The following is a 24728-nucleotide window of genomic DNA, read 5'->3' on the forward strand; positions in this document are numbered from 1 at the left end:
CGAACCCAGGGTAACTCTTAAAGTGGAGGGGACCCCTATTGACTTCCTTGTCGACACCGGAGCACAACATTCGGTCCTCCGCACCCCACAAGGAAAACTAGCTAGCAAGAAGTCCTGGGTACAAGGGGCAACTGGTATGAGCCAGTATTCATGGACTACCCAAAGAACAGTAGATTTGGGAACGGGCCGGGTATCCCACTCCTTTATGGTAATACCAGAATGCCCCTACCCGCTGTTAGGACGGGACTTACTGACCAAGATTGGAGCTCAGATAACTTTCAGACAAGGGGGGCCTCAGGTCACCGATGGCAAGGGCCACCCCATCCAGGTCCTGACCATAAAACTGGAGGATGAATACCTCCTCCACCAGGAGGTGCTCCCGAGAGAGAATAATATAGACAGATGGCTACGAGAATTCCCCTCGGTTTGGGCAGAGACAGGGGGGATGGGACTAGCCGCTCACAGGACCCCAGTCCTGGTAGAGCTCAAGCCAGGAGAGAGTCCGGTAAGGATCAAACAATACCCCATGTCTCAGGAGGCCCAGAAGGGGATCCAGCCACACATCCGGAGACTACGAAGCCTAGGGGTACTAGTTCCTTGCCAGTCTGCCTGGAACACCCCCTTACTGCCGGTCAAAAAGCCTCACACAAATGACTACCGACCGGTACAAGACCTCCGGGAAGTAAATAAGAGGGTCGTGGACATACACCCAACTGTTCCCAACCCATATACTCTCTTGAGCTCCTTGGCGCCCTCCAGGGTCTGGTATACTGTACTAGATTTAAAGGACGCCTTTTTCAGTCTGCCGTTGGCACCCCAGAGCCAGCCCTTGTTCGCCTTCGAGTGGCATGATCCGGAGGAGGGCTACAGTGGGCAACTCACCTGGACACGGCTACCTCAGCGATTCAAAAATTCACCCACCATCTTCGACAAGGCACTACACGAGGACCTGGTATTTACAGACACCTTCTCTGGCTGGGTGGAGGCATACCCAACCAAGCATGAAACGGCTCAGACGGTGGCTAAGAAGCTACTAGAAGACATCTTACTCAGGTATGGTTTTCCTGCCATGGTAGGATCAGACAATGGACCAGCTTTTATCTCGCAGGTAACACAGGCAGTAGCCAAGGCGGTGGGGGCAAACTGGAAATTACATTGTGCTTATAGGCCCCAGAGCTCAGGACAGGTAGAAAGAATGAATAGAACCCTAAAAGAGACCCTTACCAAATTAACCATGGAGACTGGCGGGGACTGGGTGACTCTCCTACCGTACGCCCTTTACCAGGTTAGAAACACTCCTTACACTCTGAGTTTTACTCCCTACGAGATCATGTTTGGCAGGCCACCCCCTGTTATTCCCAGCCTTCGAGCTGAACTTATTGCTGAGTTTAAAGATCAAGAACTTTTTCTTTCCTTGAGTGGGCTCCAGAGGGCGCACGAGGACATTTGGCCGTGCCTCCGTGCCATCTACGAGGCTGGCCCGATCGCGACACCTCATCAGTACAGGCCGGGAGACTGGGTCTACGTCAAGAGGCACCACCGAGAGACTCTCGAGCCGCGCTGGAAGGGACCCTACATCGTGGTGTTGACAACCCCCACCGCTCTCAAGGTAGACGGCATCACGACCTGGGTCCATCACACCCACGCTCAGCCAGCGGACCCCTCCTCGATCCGGAAGGACGTTGTCACGCGATGGGCTATCAGTCGGGACCAACAAAACCCGCTCAAGCTCAAGCTACAGCGCATTTGACCTACCTAATATTGGTAACTCTGTTAACTCTGCTTGTCATTGCTCATGCTGCCGGGAGTCCCCACGCCCCCCAAAACATCACCTGGCAGATCATAGACACCAGCTCGGGGACAATACTTAATCAGACGTCCCAGAGCCACCCCAGGAACACTTGGTTCCCAGAACTTTGCATAAACCTCCAAACTCTGTTCCCCTTGTCACCATAAATGCAGCCGGTCCCATGATTGGGTCCCTAAGCTACATGACAAGGGGGGAATGAAAGGGCGGGCCTACGCCAGCCGACTCCATCTTGTTCTGTGTCCTTCACCTTGACCACACCTCCTCCCCTTGAGTAACCCCCCCTCACCTGCCTAACAGGACTCGGACCCTTCCCCAGGACCCTTCCCCAGCCAATCGGCTGAGGCCATAGCCATTACCTCACCAACTGCCCCCAGGCCCCAATAAAACCTTTGTCCTTTTGAAACTCGCTCTCTTTCCCTGGTATCTCACCGCTGCGTCGGGTGCAGGTAGGGGATTGAGCTCGAGCTAGCTCGAATAAAGGCTCTTTGCTTTTGCATCGGACTCGGCTCCCTAGTGGTCTTTGGGGATCACGAATTCTGAGCATAACAGTAAATCCATACTTTGGAGAACTATGCAACAGTAAAAGATCATGACATTTGGACATGGAAGAAATTCCAAGGCATATAGTTGAGTGAACAAGCAAGTTCAGACTGAGATATAAATATATAACTTACGTTAAAACAAACAAATCCACGCTACACAGTATTTTTCCTTAGAATATACACATATATAAATGCTTTGGAAATGTTGGAAAGGATACAACAAATTGTGTAGCTATATGTCAGTATGGGACATGGGAGTGAAGCCCAGGGGGGGTCTGGGGGCCTGTCATATTTTGTTACAGAAAAATATATCCCTGTAATTACTTGTGGAACTAAAAATTATTTAAAAAGAAAAACACTGCCTTCTGAGAAGTTAGGAGGAGTGTGAATCAAGTGTGCAATTGAAGGGAAGAAGGGGGCATTGATTGGACTTTGAGAAGAAGGAAGATTTCAGGGATGAATTTTTTTTCCCCCTGAGGAGTTAGAAGAATATCTTTAGGCCTAGAATGATCATGACGGAAAAACAGATTCTGAAAATGCAAGCAATTAAATGCAATGTAAATGAGTATAATCGATATAGCAAGTTCAGGAGGGGGGGGGCAGGCAGGAGGAGGCAGAGGGAACAGAGTTAGGACACAAGGGAAGAGCTAGTTTAGGACACAAGGAAGGGTCCCCCTCCTTCTCTGTACAGGAAGAAGAAAAAGGTCTGTAAAGATAGCAGAAAGAAATATCACTGTGGGAGGGGAGAAGGCCTCTGGAAAGTATGAAGCGTGGTCCTGGGCAGAGGGAGGGGCAGGCAGCCCTGTGTTCTGAAGCTGGAGGGGGCTGGGGGCAGGGCTTGCATGGCAGGTATGGGGCAGCCACGATAGGGGTGGTGCTCTGGGTGATTCTAGCAGTTGTGGAGCAGATACAGCGAGCCCACAGTCCTGGCCTCACGAAATTTTCCAGAAATACAAGCTTGGCACAGGAATAAGACAGCAGAAGTCTTGGGTGAGTGAGGTAGGGACAGTGGAGGGACAGGATATGAGAAAAAGAGTAGTGCCTAGCTGTCTGGATGGCTACAGTCAGGGGGTTCAAATGTGCCACGTAAGGATAGTGGTTTGCTGCTGTCTTTTCTAAACAATTAGGAAAAATCCAGTGAAAAGTGTAGAACAGACTCCTTATTTCTGCCACCAACATGGTTCCAACTGGTTTTCTGTGTATAACATCTGTTGTCTCTAAAGAAAAACAAAAGTTCATTCGCCATTTTGTTTTTGGTAATGATGTTTTCTAAGGTTCAAAAATCCTCTCTCTCCTCAACTTACATACTCTGCTTCCCCAGGAAAAACAGGAAGTCACAGCTTGCTGAAACTGAATCAATTTGAACACCATTTTCTAATTCTGAAGGCAAATTTATGGTGAGGGGGCAAAAATATAATGAATTAGAAGATGGAAAGACACCCTACCTTTTCTCTAATTATTCAACTACTCTCTGAATGTAAGCTAAGATTTGTTACTTCAAAAATTATTGTGTGCCCTTAGCACTGTCAGAAAAGCATGACTAAATCTTCAGATAATGAAAAAACACATAAACAAGAGCTGCTTCTTACCGAAATATATCACGATGGTTTTTGATGTTCCAATCATATTCTCCTTTACTGACAAGTTCAAAGAATTCAGTTCTCCTCCTGCACAAAATCAAATGAAGGAAGAAAGAAAAAAATCTGGAATGAAATTTCTCAGTCTGCGGGGTGACATAAACACATTTATGGGAAAATATAAGATCACCTGAACCAAGTAACTTAATATTTGAAATCATGAGGCTAAAGCACTATCAAAATAAATCACTTTTTAAAAAATGTTGAGGCTTCAAGAAAAAGCCACAATCATTTCTGAATGCATTTACAACACAGGAAATCATTGAGCCATAAAACAGAAAACAATGTGGCCCGGCATTTAGGATTACTTGCTGTGAAGTCCTTGTGACACTTACCTGAAGTCAGAGGAGGGAGGCAAGGACAAATAAAAAGCAGGAACAATTTTGGAATACCCTTTTATCATTCAACATGGAACTGAGCTGTATGAGGATCTCAGATAAGATAAACTCCCTGGTAGTAAATTCAGGGCAAATACTTTTTTTCTAGGGTAGAAAATAACTATTTCAGCATTTCAGTGCTTAAATACATAGTCTGGAGTCAGAAATACCTGTGTTTAAACAGTGGCTCAGTCACCTACTTGCTGTGCAAATTGGTAAGTTACTTAAACCCTCTGAGCCTCAATTTCCAAATCTCTAACATGGGAATCATATTTGTTAACTCACAGGGTTATTGTGAGGGTTAAATGCAAAGCAGTTAGCATAGTGTCTGCACGTGCTAAGTCTGGATGCACACACACACACACACACACACACACACACACATATATGGATACACATTTGGAGTTATATAGATACAGAAAAGACAAGAACAGGATATTCTCAAGTTGTGAAAATAAGGGTGATTTATTTTTATTTTCACAACTTTCCTTTAATCTAGTTTTAGAACTTTTCTTTTTTATAGTGAAAAAGGAAAAAAGGAAGACATTAACATTTTGATTCCTTAAGAATAATTTCCCAAGGTTTCACCTTCTTGGCACTTTCTCCTGAAATACTGTCTAAAAGATCCTGACACACAGCTTCCCAGAGTCCATCCCATGTGGAGGTACTCCACATGAAGGGATTCCCTGGCCAACTGGGTTGGAGAAATGCTGCCTATAATCTACTTCCCTTGGAGATTCACCACCCAGAGCTTTTGAAACCTCTGAGAAATACTGACAGAAAATCCTGTCGGGGCACCCCAACCGACTGTTGGCTCAGTTGATTAAGCATCAGACTTCGGCTCAGGTCATGATCTCACCGTTTGTGAGTTTGAGCCCTGCATCAGGCTCTGTGCTGGTAGCTCAGAGCCTGGAGCCTGCTTCAGATTCTGTGTCTCCCTCTTTCTCTGCCTCTCTTCTATTCGCTCTCTCTCTCTCTCTCTCTTTTGAAATTAAAAATAAACATTAAAAAAATAATAATAATAAAAGAAAATCCTGTTTAAGCTTCCTTGACCACAGAATTCTATCGTACTGACGTTTCAAGAAGTACACTTTGGAAAATACAACCATGTCTTTCATGGTAGAAATCAGAGTAGGATCTTAGACATTTAGCACGGACCCATTATATTCTGGGGACAAAGAACATAATGCTGGATGCAGTTGGTTCCTTGTTTCTGATGTGGGGTGCCTATCACCAGCTGCCCAACCGTATAGACTTCTTGTCATCTGGTCAGACTTAACTACTCAATTTACCCGAAAGGAGGCAGGTCAGGAAGACAAACATGTGGCTCTCTTATTTGAGACACACAGACAGGTCTTCGATTTACCCCTTCAAGTGGATACAGGTCAGGGCCACACCACAGTGTAGGATAATCTCCACAACAACCTCATAGCAATGGTCAGAGATGGCATTGCACAGTGATATGGAAGGGCCCGGCCACTCCCCTCCCGTTTGGGTGTTCAGTGTGTGTCTATCTTTTCTTTGTATAACTTCACCATCTTCTTCATTTGCCTGCTCCCTTCTCTATGGCCACAGTCATGCCACACCTGTTCAGTGACAGACTATACACTGAAAGAGAAAGGGAGGTGGTAGAATGCAAAGAACCCAAGTCTGGACTCACACTGACCTGGTCTAATGCTGACTGTCACTTACTAGCTGTGTGGCCCAGGGCAAGTGATTCCACATTGCTGAGCCTCAGTTTCCAGCTTTGTGGTGAGAATTTGAGATGAGGTGTGTTAAGCATTTGACTCTAGTAGATACCCAATACCTGACAGCTGTGGTTAATATGTAAATAATATTAATAGTATTACTGACAATAATAAAATACAATGGACTAATCGTACTACATGAAACTGAAGAGGTCAGCTAGTTCTCTTTTCTCACTGAATGAAGACTAGTCTTCCTTTGAATTATTGTGGAGCAGAAAGTTTGGTTCAGCCACTATTTCTTGAACACCTGCTCTGTGCCAACTCTTAAGGCTTTAGAGACACAAGACATAGATGGAATCTTTAGACATCTCTGAATTCAGCAGGGGCAATCAACAAATAAATAGGAACTTCCCTTCTAATGTGATACCAATACTACTAATGATGCTGGGACTAGAGTGAGGTAAGAGAGGCACTCACTTTGGGCGCAAAATTTAAGTGGGTGCCCAAAAGCTCAGTTATTAAGCTAAACAATATTTTAATACAATATTTAAAACAACATAAATGCAGGAAAAATCCATGATGAATAAAGTATTAGGATTTTAAATTTTTTAACATTTATTTATTATTGAGATACAGAGAGAGACAGAGCATGAGCAGGGAAGGGGCCGAGAGATGGGGAGACACAGAATCCAAAGCAGGCTCCAGACTCTGAGCTGTCAGCACAGAGCCCAACGCAGGGCTCGAATTCACAAACTGCGAAATCATGACCTGAGCTGAAGTCGGACACTTAACGACGGAACCACCCAGGCGCCCCTAAAGTATCAGGATTTTAAATAGGCTCTGACACTGCATGTGCATGACCTGCTCCCACTCCTGGTCCCCCCACCCCTACCCCCACAGCGTGAGGTTAACATTTATTGGGCCCTTACTACTATGGTCACTTACTACCCACATGACTGACCTCAAGTAGGTTACTTAGCCTCTCTGGGTTTCAATTTTCTTATTAGTAGGAGGAATAGTAACGGGATCTGTCTTGTAGGGTTGGTATAAGGATTAGATAAAATGATTTATGTAAAACACTTAGCAGAGAGCCTGGCACATAGTAGATACCCAATAAGGATTAGCTAGTTATTAAGCTCGAAAGGGTTGAGTTAACTGGTCCAAGGTTGCACAACTGGTGAGTGGCACTGCTGGGATACAAAAGCAATCTGTTGAAATATCAGTTTCCCTGAGTGACAAGGGTGTCCTGGGGCACAGAGGAAGGCACTGAGCTTTGCTTGGAGGGTTGTGGAAAATCATGAAAGTCTTTCTGAAAGAGCTTGCCTATCATCATCCTTGTTGTCATGTGTACCTGATGTCACTTCAATCCGCTGAGTTATTCTAAGAAATCACTAGAAGGCAGACTCTGTGAGGACAAGGGCCTGGCCTCTTTTCTTCACTCCTGGATCCCCGGTGTCTACAACAATGCCTGATGTGTAGGAGTAAGTAGCTCAATAAATATTTGTTGAAGTGATGAATGAATGAAAATGATTCCCTCAGAAACCTATTCATTTTATAAAATAACTCTCCAGCCACTGGTTTCACCTCGATTCTAATGGTATAGGACTATTCACAGTTGCCATTTGGAGAGATTGAGATAAGAGAGCAACATAAAATCGATCCAAGGAAAGCTCTGTTAGATTCTTGAGGGCTAGATTCCTACCAGACCAAGAGGCCAACAAAACACGTTGTGGGAAATTTAAGAACATCATTCCAATCTGATGTCTGACCCTCCTGCCACTGATACTGTTTTATCTGCTGAGAGTATGCTCAGTATATGATACATAACATCTCTGATGCAAAATGGAGACATATTACCTAGGCGGCTAACTCAATGCAGAAAAGAATTTTTTTTAAATGCAAATCTGTGACAGAGCAACTGAACAAAACTGTAAGGGTAAATTTCCCAGCTATGGAAACCATAATAGCCAGAGTTGCTGGTGTGAAAGCCTTAAATCAACTGAACCCAAAATAGGTTATAGGCTTCACATCACATTATAACAAAATTAGATTCCATTGCATCAGGACAAAAGGGATTATCCACGATCCCTGGGGGATGGTGGGTAGAGGAGAGGTGGGAAGAATCTGTAGGGCAAGGAAAAATGTGGCATACTAATTTTATTTTTCCTCCACTGCCTAAAGTATGGCTATTTCTTGATTATTTATTCTGGCCTCCCAAGGTTTGACTATGACCTCAGAAGGTAATAGGACTTTCTGCACACCATAGTTTTGTTAAGTTTAGTCACTGGTGGAACCATGTATATCATACATCGGGTAATATGTTTGGTTACACAAATAGTCATATGCTTTAAAGTTGAAAACAAAATACATTTAGAAAATTTTTAAGTTTCTGAAAATTAACTAGTTTGAAAGATCAGGAGATCGGTTAAATCATTTTCCTAAGGCTGCAAAAAGGATTTTGAAGTAATGACATGCAAAGATGACATGACAAGTTTATTATTCATGCTTAAAATGTTTTAAGAGGTATGAAAATTTCACACCAGAGATAGAAAATGTATCCACCTCTCCACCATCCAGCCCCAAAATAAAGATTTCCCCGTCCCGTCAAGGCCCCTGAGCATCTCTGTACTCTTGCTTTTGCCTCCCTCCCTCCCGCCACAAGATGGCTATTTTCTAAATTTTGTATGAATCATCTTCACATACATCCTTATAATTTTACTAGGTAAACTATCCAAAGTATTGCTCTGTGTATTTTAAAACTGTATAAATGGTATCATTGTAGTCTATGTATTCTTCAGCAACTTGCTTTTCTTGATCAATGTTTGTGACATTCACCCATGTTGTTATGTAGAGTTTTAGGCCATTCCTTTTTAATCCTATGTGGTTATTCCATATATTATTAAACCACTATTTATTTATGTATTTCCTGATGATGAAGGTTTAGATTGTTTCCTTTTTTTTTTTTTTGCTATTACATAGTCCATATACTGCTGCTATGAACATCCTTATACATGTCTCCTTGTGAATTTGTGTGCATTTTCTCTCTCTCTGCCTCTCTCTATGTGTGCGCACACACACACAAGCATGCATATATACACTTGCTGGGTCATAGAGTGACTTTGTTTTCTATATGTGAGTTTTCACTATAATTATAGACTGTTAGAGGTATACAGGTACCTTTGAGAAACGTGCCGTTTCTCTCATGTTTTACGTGAGCAAACTATAAGGTGAAGGAAGGTGATTCTGGTGAAGGAAGGTGATTTTTCCAGGGTCCCATGGCAGTTATGGGCAGGTCTAGGTAGATTCTAGGCCCCCAGCCTCCCAGTTCTGGCCTCTGAGATCATCTTTGTAAACTGGGTGACGCATGAGCCCTGTGAACCAGATAGTCTTGCATGCTGAGACAGCCCTCATGAGATGTAATGGCCTTGCAGCCTGCTGTGCCAAGGAAGTGCCAAATACCAAGCACCAAGCCAGGCACCAGACAGAGATCCTTCCATCATCAACAAGGGGATGCTCCACAGAAAAGCTGCAAATGGCCCAGGCCAAGTTGGTGGTTCACACTCCAGGTGGGGTGTATTTCTGACCTTCTCCTTAGCGATGATCATTACAAAGCAACAATGTGAAATCCACTGACTGTGCTTTTGAGAAATGAATTTGCCCACACAGCTGCTCCTTTCAGCATCTATATGTGTGTGAGTATATAGATTATACAGACTCAGCAGCATGAGCATATGTGAAACTGTTAGAAATATGAGCACTTTTAAAAACATAGGACTCCTAAAACGAACATTTGAAAATCTACAAAGTTATATAATACTCCCTGGATCCAGACTCTTCTGTCATGAGGAGCGATATCATTAACTTCTCAAGCAGATCATTGGGAACCTTGGTTTTCAAGGACAATGGCAAATACCTCAGCTAGTGAAAAGCAACTTACTGGAAAATCTCATTTATAATCAGATATGTTTTTATTAGGCTTTTATCCTGCTCTCCTGACATATGCTCCACTTAGAAAAATAGCGGTCTTTAAAAAAGCATCATTTGAACAGAACTGCTAAAATTACCCTCAAAAATAATTCTAAAGATCGGTTACCGGTCACCCATCACTACACTGAAAATCTTTCTGGTTTGTAATTTATCTGCAAGACACCTTTTATTTATAAAGTGAGAAATCACCATTTCTGTGTACATGCTAATCAAATAACTTTGGGGTAAGTTTATATATCTGTACATGTATATATGTACACATATTCTTCATCTATCTATTCATCTCACTGTTCTGAATCTACTAAAAGTGCATGAAAGTTAGGAAGGTTTTACTCCCAAAATGGCAAATCGTCATTGTGATCTTCTGTAATTCCAGCCCCAGAATTATCAGGCAGGGGTGGCAAGAGTGTGGGGGCCTGGTGGGGGGGGGTGCAGGGGGGAAGAGATTTGTTCCTTCAGTGTTCTTTAAAAACTTTTTTTAATGTTTATTTATTTTTGAGACACAGAGCATGAGCGAGGAAAGGACAGAGACAGACAGAGACACAGAATCTGAAACAGGCTCCAGGCTCTGAGCTCTCAGCACAGAGCCCAATGTGGGGCTCGAAATCGTGAACTGGGAGATCATGACCTGAGCTGATGTTGGTCGCTGAACTGACTGAGCCACCCAGGCACCCCTCCTTCAGTGTTCTTAATATTCACTCAACAGGCAAATCATATGTCTACAGTTGATTGCTAAATGTAAACTCTGGAGAGATTTCTGGAATTTGGGCATTAAAGCACCAGAGAGGAATAGAAAATTAATATTCAGATGTTAACTCTAGTAATTATGACTGATGGACAAAAGTCATATATTCAATTTTGAAGCTGCATTGTCTCCCGGCTTTAGACTAGCACTGATAACACACATGCCAGCTAAGAACCTGAATGAAATTGTTTGTCTGATGCTGTGCTTCTGTTGCCATGAATAAAACTGGCAAAATGCAGGAAATAGACTAGAATGACTGAGTGTTGAGAAGTGCAGAAGTGAGATAACATAGGTCCTAACAGTCGGTTGAGTCCAAGCAGAATTGCCAGGCCACGAGGTGGTTTAGGTGTTGCTGGATGGCACCCGCCCTAGTTGCTCCTGTATTTCTTTGGCTATAGCACTCCTCACGCTGCGGGATTACTGTTTTTCTCTCTTTCTTATGGGCGCAGAGCCCCTGGGGTAAGAATTCTGAGGTGCATCCCCAGAAACCAGAACAGTGCCTGGAGAAGAACATAAAGAAGGCAACAATACATGCTAGTAGATGAATTTCTCATGTTTTATTTAGTTGCAATATCTGTGGATGGGGACACGGGGATGAACCTATGTAAAGTGTTTCAAAATGCATCAAGAGATGCCAAAATATTTCTTTCATCAACCTGCTGTGGTGCCTGTTCTAACAGTAGAATAATTTCAGTGGGTCAGTTCACTAGGCTCTGTTCAAGTGTAAGAATAGGTTAAGCCTTATAAGTCATTACACCTTACTGTGCGTTCATTTACCTTTTTTCTTTCCAACATGGTGGCTAAGTTGAGTGCAGGCAACTGTGGAAGTTGAAAACACCAAACATAGTGGGCTCTTAATAAACATCTGTTGAATGATGAATGAGTGAATATTCCTGTCCGCATAGTAGCAGAAACATTTGTTCAGTTCCTATTGTATTTAAAAAATGAATTGTTGTAGATATTAATCTAATTTTAAAAGGATGGTCAAACTAGAACTCCTCTAACAATCTAAGATAATTTAGTACATTTTGCTGTCATTATCAGATGCTTTTGAAAAATGTTACTTATTGCCTCCCTCTGGAAAGGCAAAGACAGAGATACCATTAGATTGGGCATTTTCCATAATTGCTGATGAATGTTTGTAGAGCACAAAGGGATGGGGAGATTTTTCAATTTGAAGATCAGTCTGATTAATTTAGAGAGCCAACTGGAAAAGCACTGAGCATCCAAATGGATTTATAAAATCTGAATTGTTGGATAATTCTTGGTTTAAATAGTGGTTGAGGCAATGTGGCACGGAGATATGAGCGCAGACAACTTGATGACTTTGGGCAAATTACTTACCCTCTCTAAGCCCACGCACCCTTATCTATAAGATGCAGATAATAATATCCACTTAGGAGGTTGATACGAGAATTCAGTATCAAAAAGTTCCTATTTTGAGACATCGTTATGTCAGGCGGTGTGTCAGGTTTGGGGGCTCTAAGAGTGAGATGTCTGCATTCACGAGGCTCCCACTCTGGAGGCAATACAGGGAGATACTATAAGGCTGCGAAGGTGCTGGGCACGGAGCAGGCCCTGCTGGATGACAGATAAGAGTGTTATGTGATCACAGCCTTTTGGGCACTGCCGCCACACTGCTATTGCCGCCCAACAGCAACGCCCTCCATAACCGTATTAAAGCTAAAGAAAGAGTTGCCAACTTCTGATGCCCCAGCTTAGCTCAGGTGCAAACAAGGAGCCTCTCAATGAAGTCTCAGCCCCACCAGACAGGCTCCTGTGCAGCTCTAACCTGAAGCCTCCACTCCACTTCCTGGTGTGCTTGTAACCGGCCTCAGGCATGGGCGTACTCAAGATACTGCTGCCCCTAATGTCTGCGTGTTCCCAGGACTGGCCTCAGTTCCAATGGTTCTATAACCGCAGAGAGAATGCCACAGTACTTACAAACAGTTTGGAGTCCAACTTCTTGGTTCAGATCTCAGCTTTCCATTTGGCATTGTGAGGAATTTACTGAATTTCCCCAAACATCAGTTTCCTCCTGTGTATTAGGAGGTCAACAATAGTGCCTATTCTAATAGGACTGCTCTAAGTATCAAATGGGATAATGTGTACATAAAGCTCCTAAGGAAGCACTCAGGAAACTTTAGTCATTGTTTTTATTAATAATCATCTCTTTTGACTTACATGCAGACAAAAGGAAAGGGCATTTGTGACTTCTCTTTGAAGTTTCAACACTTATAATTTTGGACCTCTTCCTCTGCTCCCCTCCCCTGCCCCAAAGCATCATCTTTTAAGGTGAAACTTTTATTTAAGTGTTCTGGCTGAGTGATTCTTTTATCAGTTACTTTAAGTCATCAAAGTTATCAAATTTCAATTATTTAAATTTACATTATTTAGATTATTGAAATCTTAATTATTTAAAATACAAAATTATCTTTCAAATAGGTAATCTCCTTTGACCACCACAAGGACCTTAGGGGTTTGATATGGGTGATATGTCTGTCCCCATGTTGCTAACAAGAAACCAAGGCAAAGAGAGATTAAGTGACTCCCTCAAAGTCGCATGGCTGGTTACTGATAGGGTACGTCTAGGTCCTGCTTGAGATGCTGAAATTACTATTTAATTATCAAAGCCTTATTTACTGGAGGGACTCAGAAATAGGCATAGAAATCAATTTCTGAAAATCACTCAGCAGAAACTGGAAAATGTTTCAATGAGTTGGAAAATGAGACTGAACAATTAACCCCCAGGCTTGGGTTGTGAAGCCTAGAAATTCACACTAAGGTTTTTTTGTTTGTTTTATTTTTGGTTTTTAAATCTGTGAATTCTGCTTTTATCTGTCACTTATAGTATGGAATCCCAAGAATACCTAAAACCATTAGAAATTAAATTTACAAGTTTTTGTGGTCATTTTTAAAGGGGTTCCACATTTCTAGGAATCTTTTTTTCCCCTTTTTGGCGCATGGCAGGAGATCTCGCCTGTAGGAATGGATCATAAACTTCTCTTCGAAAGGTCCAGAAGAGCATCTCCCTGCCTGCACTGGCTCTTTCCAGAGTGCTTTCCCTTTCCTAGGGGAGGAAGGCAGTGAGTCTCTTTTTTGATTGACCTCAATAGTATCATGACTTTCAATTTGAGTAGCTATGGCAGAAGAACCAGTGATGCCCCAGAGTCTTGGAGAGAAGTTGTGCCAGGCCACCCCACACCCTCTTGGCCCACATTTCTCTAGCCATTGCTGCACCAAGTTCCTGCCCAGGCTCCCTGGTGCATTGCTTACTTTCTGCCGGGGTGCTGCTCACTCCACGTGTGGGATGAGGACTGCTGGAGAATCCCCAGCTCTCAGGTGTGCACATCCTGAAAGTCCCAAGTCCTAGGAGTTAACACCCATGGAATAACCTTTGCTGATAAAGAATGGAGGTGGGTGGATAATTTTGAGGTGCAGCATCTGAGACTTTTCAGACAGTCCCTGCAGGATCAAGCCCAGGTGACCACTGTAACTACCAACAAGGAAACGCGTCCTGGCAATAGCTTTCCTACCTCCCTAGTCACTGTCCCAGAGGCCTGCTCCTATTCCTGACGCCACTTCCAAAACTATGCTACCTGCACGCAAGCCCTTGACTCTAACTCTGCTTTGGGAGAGGGCACAGGGAACCCATGCTGGTTTGCAAATTAAACTGATTGACATACACCCGGGAAGGTCAATATTCCATAAAATGTATCTCCAACTCGAATGATGACTATTTCTTGATTCTTCCATTAGAGGAGGAATACAGTGATTGTGGAAAAAGCCCTGAAAGAGGAGTGGTTTTCAGTTTAGCCATTAATTAGTTATGTGACCCAAGCTACACTATTTAACCTTTTGGAGCTCAGTACCTGATCTAGAAAATAAAGGAGATGAATTGGATTACATCATTTCTAACATCCCTTCTAGTCCCACCATTGTATATCTGTGAAATAAATGCATCTGGGTGACAGTCTATAGTGGCTGCTGTTCTCCTCATTAACCCTAGGGATTGTTTTGGCTAAAAATATGGCAACGCTTTAATGCAACTTTAAACAGGCAAGTGAATCAGCCTCCTGAAGGTCTAGATTAGGGAATGAGCAGCTATTCGGAACCTCAGAAGACAATAATGCTGACAAAAAGAGAACAAGCCGACTTCTTTGGGAGTCAGCAAACAGCAGGGGCTGCAGCGTTAAGATAAGAACAGAGTAATGAGAAAAGGAGTTGCAACCAACTTACTTGGCCGCATCCCAGCGGTCACTCAGTGATTCGACACGTCCCTAACAGGCCTTGATAAATGGACTCCAACTGTGAGATTTTTTTTCCCCCTTAGAAGTTACTTGGAAACTTGGCTTGGGAAAATGTTTCTACTTTGAGAAAAATAACACAAAATCCTTAAGTGCCAGAGACAGGAAATAAAAACATTAAAGGGGTATAGGCCTCCATAAATCCCAAATCAAGGAGCATCATTTCAGAAAAAGATCAGCATAGTTAAGTCAATCATGAGGGTCAGAAAACATGCAAAATAAACGGGCTATAAAGCAATGAGATTGTATACCACCACTTGTAAGATATACAAGGCATTTATGAGATGTAAGATGTTTATAAGACAGATAACATAGGTATTGTTATCTCTATTTTACGTATGAAGAAAAGGGGCTTGGAGAGGTGAATAATTTGTCTGATAACACACAGCCAGGTAGTGGCAGAGCTGGGATTTTTGTTTTGAAACTATATATTAAAATTAATTAAAATTTATATTTATCAAGGTATTCCATGCACATAGTTAACAAATCAAACAATCCTAAAAAGCACATAATGAAACAAAACAATATTTTCCATATTGCTGCCTGTTTGACTGTATTCCCCAATGCCTTAATTTTATTTATTTTGGCTATCCTATTTTTATTTTTTTTTTAATTTTTTTTCCAACGTTTATTTTATTTTTGGGACAGAGAGAGACAGAGCATGAACGGGGGAGGCGCAGAGAGAGAGGGAGACACAGAATCGGAAACAGGCTCCAGGCTCCGAGCCATCAGCCCAGAGCCCGACGCGGGGCTCGAACTCACGGACTGCGAGATCGTGACCTGGCTGAAGTCGGGCGCTTAACCGACTGCGCCACCCAGGCGCCCCTTGGCTATCCTATTTTTAATATCAAGAGCTTTTTCTTCTGTGGTTGTTCCTATTATTTTTTAAAGCATCCTGTTCTTGTTTCATGGATGCAATACATTAGCTGTCTAAAGATATTAATAATCGCTTTGGGGTTTTGTTTTCTTTCTCTCCCTGCTTTCTCTGAATTTCATTTTTTCCCATTTGCTTTGGCTTCTGTATTTCATATGGGAGTCTTTCACAAAGTGTTCTGTGAGCCTTGGTATCTCTTTGTATGTAATGGTCAGGCATTAAAAGGCTGAGCAGCAGTTGTATGTATGTGTCCTCCACACACATTACATGGGACATAGCTATACTAAAAATTGTTCCTTGTTTATATGAAATTCAAATTTAACTAGGATTCTTGTATTTCTATTTGCTAAATCTGACAACCCTGGATTTATGGCATATGAACTCCTAGCTTCTGGGTGACTGGGCTATGGGTTTTCAATCCAGAGACTTGTTCCATTTCTTTTTATCCCCTGTTCTGGCTCTGTATCTCATTTCTACCTTGTATTTCCCTCAGTCCAGAGTTTGGTCTTTTATTTCTCTAGGGAATAAACCTCTGACTATCTCCAGGGGTAGAGGAGAAAAGCTAACTGACTATGTTGGGGAAGGACTTTGTGGGCTCTGAGTGTTACATAAACTGACTTTCTATCAATCTTCTTGTCTTAAGCTTTGAGAGTCATATCCCCTTTTCATGGCATTTTTTTTTTTTTTTTGTCCCTGGGCTCCTAAGAAAGGTCTTACAGGGCAAACTATCTTGCTTCTCAGAGATGTTTTCCTCTGTGGGTCCTACTTTTCACTTCTGCTCTGCTAAATCAGTTACCATTTGTTGGTCAGTCTTCCGTTTTCCACTTATGTATTGACATCTCTTTTCAGTTGTTGGCGTGCCCTCTCTCTTGCAGATTTATGCTTTTATTTTTCTTTAAATTTATTTGGTGTCATTTCAGTGGAGTTTCAGGAGGGAAAGGACACAGACACTTGGGCTCAGTCTACCAGGTTTAAGCAGAATGCCAGAACGTGATTTAAATCCAGACCAGTATACTTCCAAAGCCTTTACTCTTTCCACAATACCATGCACTAACTCATTGAGCAGAATCCAACAATAAATACCTAGGGCACAGATTGTTAGTTGTCTACTCCAATATCCCTCCTTCCTTTATTAATAATAGAGCCCCTACTTTTCAGCAGGGCACACAGCTACCCAAAGTAAAGACTTCCTTTCCCAACCTTCCTTCAACCTAGGTTTGGCCAAATGACTAAATTCTGACCATTGAAATGTAAGTGAAAGAATTATGTGGAGTTTCCAAAAAACTCTCCTAAAAGATAGCTTGCATCACCTTTTGGCCCCTTTCTTCCTTGTCCCTTCTTTCTTTCTGCTTGTTGAAATGTGGACATTCTGGTTGGAGCTTAAGCAGCTATCTTGGACTAAGGTCAAAACCATGTGCTGAAGGTGGCAGCTCGGAAAGATAAAAAGAGCACTGAGTCCCTGATGACTTCATATAGCTACTCTACCAGCTCCAGATGGTGGATCTCCAGATTTCTTCTACGTGACAGAGATGTAGTCCACTATTGTTTTGGGTTTTGTGCCCCTTACAATTGATTCTAATTCTAACTGACACAATAACAAAGGGCAGTTAAGATTTCAAAGGGAGTGAAACAAGCTTCCTAGAAAAGGTGATGGAGGAAATGGACCTTAAAGGAAAATTCAGCTGATGAGGAAGGGCAGGGACAGGATTTCATGCAGAAACAGTATGATTCGGGCATCAGGGCACTGTGTGAGATGTTTTCAAAGTGTAATATGTAGACCAGTCTGAGTCTGGTTAGAGAAGACAAATCATGTAGGAGAGAAGTGGAAGATAAGAAGGAAAAAAGGTTAGGGGCAGATTATGGAGGGCCTTGAATCTTGAACTAAGCTTCCAGGTTGCTTTGAAAGCAATGAAATCAGTGAAGGTTTTTGAGATGGAAGTTGGAGATATGTGATTAGAATGTGATGGTTAGACTGAAGAATTCCAGGGCCTTCTACATACCTATGCAGGTTATATGGAGATGAGGCTAAGGGAATAAATCTGATTTGAGAAAGAATATGGGTTCAAGAACTCATATGTAGGAACAAGGAGAAAAGAAACCTACAAAGAATCCAGAAAAAGAGGGAGAAAAGCAGCTGGATGTTGGGGAAGAGAAGAGGGTAGAAATTGACAATAAGAAGACTGTAAACCTTCAGAGGTCTCAAAGAAGCTAGACAATATCAGAAATGGGTAAAGGAGGACACTGAATTTGAGGACAAGGAAGTTTCTGGTGACCTGTGAAAGAACAATTTTTGTAGAATATGAAGGTGCACATTGGTCTTCAAAGCGTAAGCAGGTGTTAGGAAAATGTGTTCCATTTATTTATTTTTTTAAATTTTTTAATTTTTCTGTGTTCCATTTATTTTGAAAGGTAGGCAGTAAAAGAAAGGTAAGTTGAAAAGCAATTAAAGCTCTCCATCAGATCAAGTGGAAGAATTTTTTAAGGAAGGGAAACCGGTCTTTAAGAGGAAACTATGCATATTGGTAAAGGAAAAGACTTTCAGGCTGCCAAAAGAGGTGGTTTTGCTCTGGTGGAGCAGGTATCAGGGGAAATAAGAGGGATGGAATTTCTAGCTCAGATGGAGGCTTGAGCTTTGGGAAAAAGGAGGACAGCTCTTCTGAGAAAGAGAGATAGAGTAGAGGCAAGAAATGAAGACTTGGATTTCAAGTCAACCTTTCAGCAACAAATCTTTCATTAGCATCATCAACACCATTTTGGATTTCACCAGAAATAAAATAACCAAAAATAGCAATCTTAGCAAGTGTCTAAAATAAAAATGGCCATCACCTAGTTTCAGAGTCAAAAGTTTCAGACAAAGTTCATTCAACAGAAGACAGCTATAAATCACGTGATGGTAGCCCTGATTTTCTTGTCTTACAGATACCACCTTAATGAAGTTCATTTAGATAAGGGAAAATAACAAAAAGTTTAGCTCATTTACACATTGATACCAGTGGTAGAATAACAGGCGACCCCCAATATGGACTTGAAAATTAATTACAAGATGAAATTTTAGATATCCATTTGTCAAATAGATCAAATGCCAATACCTACTCAAAGTACAGCGTGAGGTCTGTTGCTAATATTGACTGCTTCAAAAGCTGCATAAGGTCACTATATTCCTTGGAGGACAAATTAGCAAAGATGTTGTGACCCTGTAATGAGAAAGTAAAAAGTCACAAAAGACAACATTAAATCTGAGGTTGTCAATTACATGTCTCCTATATTAAAAAAAAAAAAAAAAGTATGGGAACATGATAAAAAACATTTTTTAAAAAAATTAATGAAATTTTGTGCAAATACAAACAGACCCTCTGGAAAACAGCAAAGCCAGAGAGTGCAACCATTTTTGAGGACAACCACCAAGAGGCACTTTATTATTCTTCATTAGTCCTAAATAGAAGACTCTGAAAATGTTTAAACTTGTGTTACTATGGATATGTTTGTGCCAATAACTCCATTTGGCTGCCATTTCCTGTGGAATTGTTGAGCGTAGAAATTGACAAAATATTTGAGAATCTTTCTGACCCTAAAATGAATACTAGTTTCACTAATAAAGACTTAAGTTGGCATTTTGGAAGCACTTGCTATGACAACAAATTACTTCACGGAGGAGAAAGAAACCTTAGACCAGTGGTTTTTAACTGAGAGTGATTTTGGCAATATTTAGAGACTTTTTTATCATCACTCTGGTTGGGCATGCTATCAGCATCTGGTGGGTAGAGGCCTGGGATGCCACTGAATCTCTGACAATGCATAGGCTAGCCCCCACAATGAAGGTATACCGGCCCAGTGTGTCAACACTGCCGAGTTTGAGAAACCCCGAGTTAAATTGTGAAGATACATCCTAATGAAGTGTGTGGTAGATTAAATTCTAAAGTATGTAATTACTGAGTCGCTAGAATGTATAAGATAGTGTTATTGGCATAGTTCTTGGGACTGCTAAGATGACTTTTACCTAGGAAAATTTGTACCTGTATCTCCATACCTTTGGAAAGCACACTTCTTTTCATCAAAATTTGTTTTAGCTACATTAGACAGTTCTGCGATATTTTTAATAAAGTGAAACAATCCTGTAAATTCACTTAACTTGCTTTGAAAGTCAGGGGCTTTTCATTTATCAAGTTTTCTTAGCATGAGTTATGAACTCAAAAACATGTGGCCTGGGAACCGGAGGGGTTTTAAAGTGGGTGCTGAGAGCCAGAAGATAGTATGGAAGGAAGGGGCAGATGACTGCCTGAGAATAAACTATTTTCCACTAAGAGGTAAATTAATTCTTTCAGGGAACCAGAATATCAATTAGCAAATTACTTCTTACCAGCTACCAGATGATAATCTCCTTCCCTGAGTTAATTTATCTCATTGGGTGAACCCTCCACTCCTTCTTTAAGACTAGAGTATATTGGTTCCACCTGGGACCAGGTCCAATATTAATAATAATTTTCAAATGAACTCTTCCAGACCCTTAATTCAGCCATTAAGAAGAAGACAAGTAAGTAAAGGTAGACCAAGCCATAATTCTGCCCAGGTTTCTTCACCTGAGCCTTCCCTCATGGATCAATCATAGGTTGGTGCTCTGGGGCCTGGAAGAAAGTGGTTGGAAGCTGTGGAAAAGTCATCACCTGGATCCAGACAATGGCTAGCATCTTCCAGTGAAAGAAAATAGCTTTATGAGTAAATTACAGTCAAAACTATGTGGAGTTCAGGAGAAAGCTGGTCTAAATTTGAGGATCTTGATCTTTTTGTGAGAGAGTGAGTTTTAACAATTTTAAAGAACGTCTAGTAACTGACACAATTTACAGCTAACAGAGTGATAAAGCTAGCCAGATAGGCTTTGATAAAACAAAACAGTTAATTTGCAGTCAGTGTATTGTTTACATGCAAATTGGCCTTCTACAGTGCCTCAAGGGTTAGGTCCCTGAAACAGATTTGTGTCCCTGAAATACTGCTTCCACTGTCATTTACATTTATGGAGGAGTGGTACTGATGAAAAGAAAACCAAGTGTGGAGGGAGAAAGGTCTGGAGTAGCTTGCCTCAGGCCTCTGCCTCATTTAAAAAGCAGGGTGCATTTTTGCCTTTCTGATGCGCAGAGCAGGGGTGTCTGTGGGATAATAGCCAGACCAGAACCCACACAACAGTTGCTCAGGATGAATTTTTATTGTCATTATTCTGTGTTCTTTACAGAGAACCCCGGAGTGAAGGCCAGCCAATGTGTTTTATTTGTATGAAGACAAATTCTGAGTTAGTGGGGTTTGTTTTTCCCAAGGAGACAAACAAATGACCTTCCAAGAAAACCCTAACATCCTGTTTATAATCCCTGTTATTACAAAGGTGGGAGTTTCTGGGGTCTGAGGTGTAAACTCATCATATTGCCAGTACAGAAAAGACAGTCTGCACCCAAGCTCCAAGCTCCTCCTAACCCTCCCTCCCTCTTCCATAGCGCTCAGCTCAAACATGGCTTCCATAGGAAAATTCCAGAGCTGCAGAGGCTGGGATGATGGTTTCTGTCAGAGTTACTGAGAGGCTAACTCTTGATGTTTCATTCCCAACTGAAAATACATCTCCCTCAGCGGGTTTGCCCTTCCCCAGTTGCATTCGGGTTCCGGAGTGCTGACTCTCCTTTATGGGGTCGAAGAAGGCTTTTGTGATATTGCAAAAGACATGCTTTCTCAAGATAGGCTGGAGGGAAAAAAACCCTCCATATTTAATGATGCTATTCCAGCGAAGCAGGGCCTTAATGATGATAATAATAATAATTAATGGCACAGCTAGAGAACTGACAAATAATGGGGAACAGATGATCCCTTCTTGGCCTCAAAAAAAAAAAAAAAAGTCTGTACGCCTGCAGAAAATTAAACAGATCCTTTCCTGGCAATTTAAAACTCAGATGCCTCAGCCGGAGTCAGTTAGTGGTTTTTCTTTTTCTCTGTGGAGAGCTAAAAGTACACAAGTCCAACTATGTCTAACTCCTGCATTGCGACATGAAGCAAAATAAGGCATATGGCTTTAGCCTTGGGTCTCAAGTTTAGCAGCAATTCTCACTTTCAGACTGCTCCGACCAGCAATTTTGTGTTCTTTTTATCTTTCATAGCTTTCTCAATTGTGCTAATAAAGTGTAATTTTCTCACCCTGTTTCCATTTCTACCATCTTGTAAAATGGCTTCGACTTTTGCAAAATGGGAATGTGGGCCCCTCACTACTTGGGTCAAGTCACTCTGCCAGTGGCTTCTGTGCTCCTTAAAGAAAATAAGCCCATGCTCTGGTGACAAGCTATAAGCCGTCTTTTCTGCTAAGTGAATCTGAAAAGTCTCCTTACCAATCATGAAACCCAAATGAATCAGCTCAGGAAGAACTGAATAAGGTTCTTGGTCAGGCATCTGAAAGGATTTTAAAAAGCCGCCAAGAAAAGCAATAGTTTCGCCTAAAAAAACTTGTCTCTTTTCTCTGTATCTATGTGTGGCACTACAAAGAAAGATGTAGCAAACATTGTTGTATTGGTTTTCTGAGAAGGGGAGCAGAGTATTAGGCCTGTACCTCACTTTGAAGGATCATCACAGCATGGTTAAAATGGTGATGCTCCAGGGTAGCAGAAGTTCCATACAGTTGGGCCAGGGCAGAGCCGCTCCTGAAAGAGGAGAGAAGCGTGAGTGACCAGGGCCCTCCACCCGCCAACGATTCTCCCATGCCATTTCTTTGGATCAGACTGCTTTTCCTGCTTTGGCAAAGGAACACGAGCATATATATTCTTAGGAAACCGGGTACTTCACTCATCCACGAAGTAAACTTTTCGAAAACCTTCTATGTGTTAGGCTAGATCCCGTGGATGATAAAATAGATAAGACACAGGCCATGTGGCTAAGAAATTCAGATGAGATGTGGTCATAAGATAAATAATGCACATAACACAAATACCATAGAAAGTGTTCCATGTCCAATCGAAGTGCTTCAGATGTTCCAAGGACAAAAGACAGAATTTGTAGCTTAGGGGATCAGGGTGCACTTCATGAACTAAACTGTATGTAGCTTCCGAGTGTTCACAACAACTAACTGTCCTATACCCAATGTATTTGCCTTTCCAGGGGAAAAGCCCTTGGGAATATTATGCAGAGTCCATTGAACCACTTTACAGGTAAGGCTGACAAGCTTCTCCTATGATTTCCCAGCTCACAGTCCCACTGTATCTCAGAGTAGAACTCTGGAAAGTTCCCTGGATTTGGAATCAGACCCTAGCTCTTGGAAAAAGCTTTGGACAGTTACTTGGGTGCTTTAAGGCTCAGTTTCTTGGTCTCTAAAATTGTGAAAATGCTATCTACCTCCTGTTATTTATGAAAATGTAATAAAATACTTGGAAGTGCTTATCATAATACATGACATGTAGTAGACTGCAGTCTATTAAATCAATTAAAACCCATATCAATTTCCATTTTAAATACTTGAAAAAGTTACTTTGAATTATCTGTAAATTCTGCTTATGCAGAACCAGTTAATTCTCAATAATATCAGTTCAGCAAAGTGTTCATTGGACATGTTCAAGTGTGTTCATTTCCAGCTCTTGTGGAAGGATTAGGATGTAGAGCATCTTAAGAGTCCAGAGAGATCCAGAGAATCCTATGGTGTAAAGGGCAATCACGGCAATCAGAGTCCCTGTGTTCTTTCCTGCTCATTCCAGGGAGTTTGGACATCAAAAGGGCAATTTGGCCTTTTCTTGGAAATGCCGGAGACTGACAGCTCACAGTCTGCACTGCTAATGAGAGGAGCCAAGAACTGCATATACGTGCAACGTGAAAGATTTTGGTCCTAAGCTGCCCTCCATCTCCACTGTGAAGCAGCCCAAGATCACAGCCAGATCAGGGGCCCAGGGGCCCATAATCTTGGAGAGACTCAGAGCTGACAACATGCTGGAGAAACACAGGGTTAGGTTCCATCGGTATCATCATGAATAGAGTTGCTAAGGGGGAGGGTGGGAACTACATTTTAATCAGGTATGTGTTGTTTCTTTAAATCTTACCTTCATCTATACCATTTAATAAGTGCAAAATTGTTAGGCTAATCTTAGTAACCAGTGATCAATTAATATTTAATTTTAGTTAACTATTTTCTATCAGAGTTCCTTTTTATGAAAATACATTTTTCAAAATGCACACTGGGTGCCTTTGTTTTGGATTTTGAAATTCCAGGATGTTTTATGTGCATATCATAGCTGATTGCCTGGCATGGAATAGGTGCTTAAAAAAATATTAGCTACTTGGTGGGGCGCCTGGGTGGCTCAGTCAGTTAGGCATCTGACTTGGGCTCTGGTCATGAACTCATGGTTAGTGATTTTGAATCCTGCATCAGGTTCACTGCTGTCAGCGCAGAGCCACTTTGGGATCCTCTGTCCCCCCTCCTTTTTTTCTGCCCCTCCCCCACTCTCTCTCAAAAATAAATAATAAATTTAAAAAATATTAGCTGCTTGGCTAATAAGCTTACAGTAGTATGGCTAGAGATTATAGTTCAAACTTGAAGGTTGGCAGCAAAAAGTATGTTACCATATATATATATACATATATATATGGTATATATATATATATAATATATACAAATTGTATATATATATGTGTGTGTATATATATATACAAATTGTCGATACATATATATATCCAAATTGTGGATATCCATATTATATATCTGAATTTCATGAGCACAGGAATATTTATACATGTGATTGTTTATGAAGCTCAT

General features: G+C 41.7%; 1 protein-coding gene across 3 annotated transcripts in view; it reads right to left on the minus strand.

Annotated features, from left to right (window-relative positions):
• PDE11A (phosphodiesterase 11A) overlaps positions 1–24728 on the minus strand; it is a 378310-nt gene that overhangs the window by 49087 nt on the left and 304495 nt on the right. For 2 of the 3 annotated variants that reach the window (XM_040475481.1, XM_040475482.1), the window contains exons 14-16: positions 22542–22632; positions 19061–19161; positions 3942–4019 (exon numbers count right to left, since the gene is read on the minus strand). In XM_040475481.1, coding sequence (XP_040331415.1) covers positions 3942–4019; positions 19061–19161; positions 22542–22632 — 270 coding nt within the window. Of the gene's footprint in view, positions 1–3941; positions 4020–11563; positions 11715–19060; positions 19162–22541; positions 22633–24728 lie in introns of all 3 variants that reach the window. The other variant, XR_005790395.1, reaches the window with a different exon arrangement.

This window comes from Herpailurus yagouaroundi, unplaced genomic scaffold, assembly GCF_014898765.1.
Source record: "Herpailurus yagouaroundi ecotype Mexico unplaced genomic scaffold, PumYag 140, whole genome shotgun sequence".
NCBI lineage: Eukaryota > Metazoa > Chordata > Mammalia > Carnivora > Felidae > Herpailurus > Herpailurus yagouaroundi.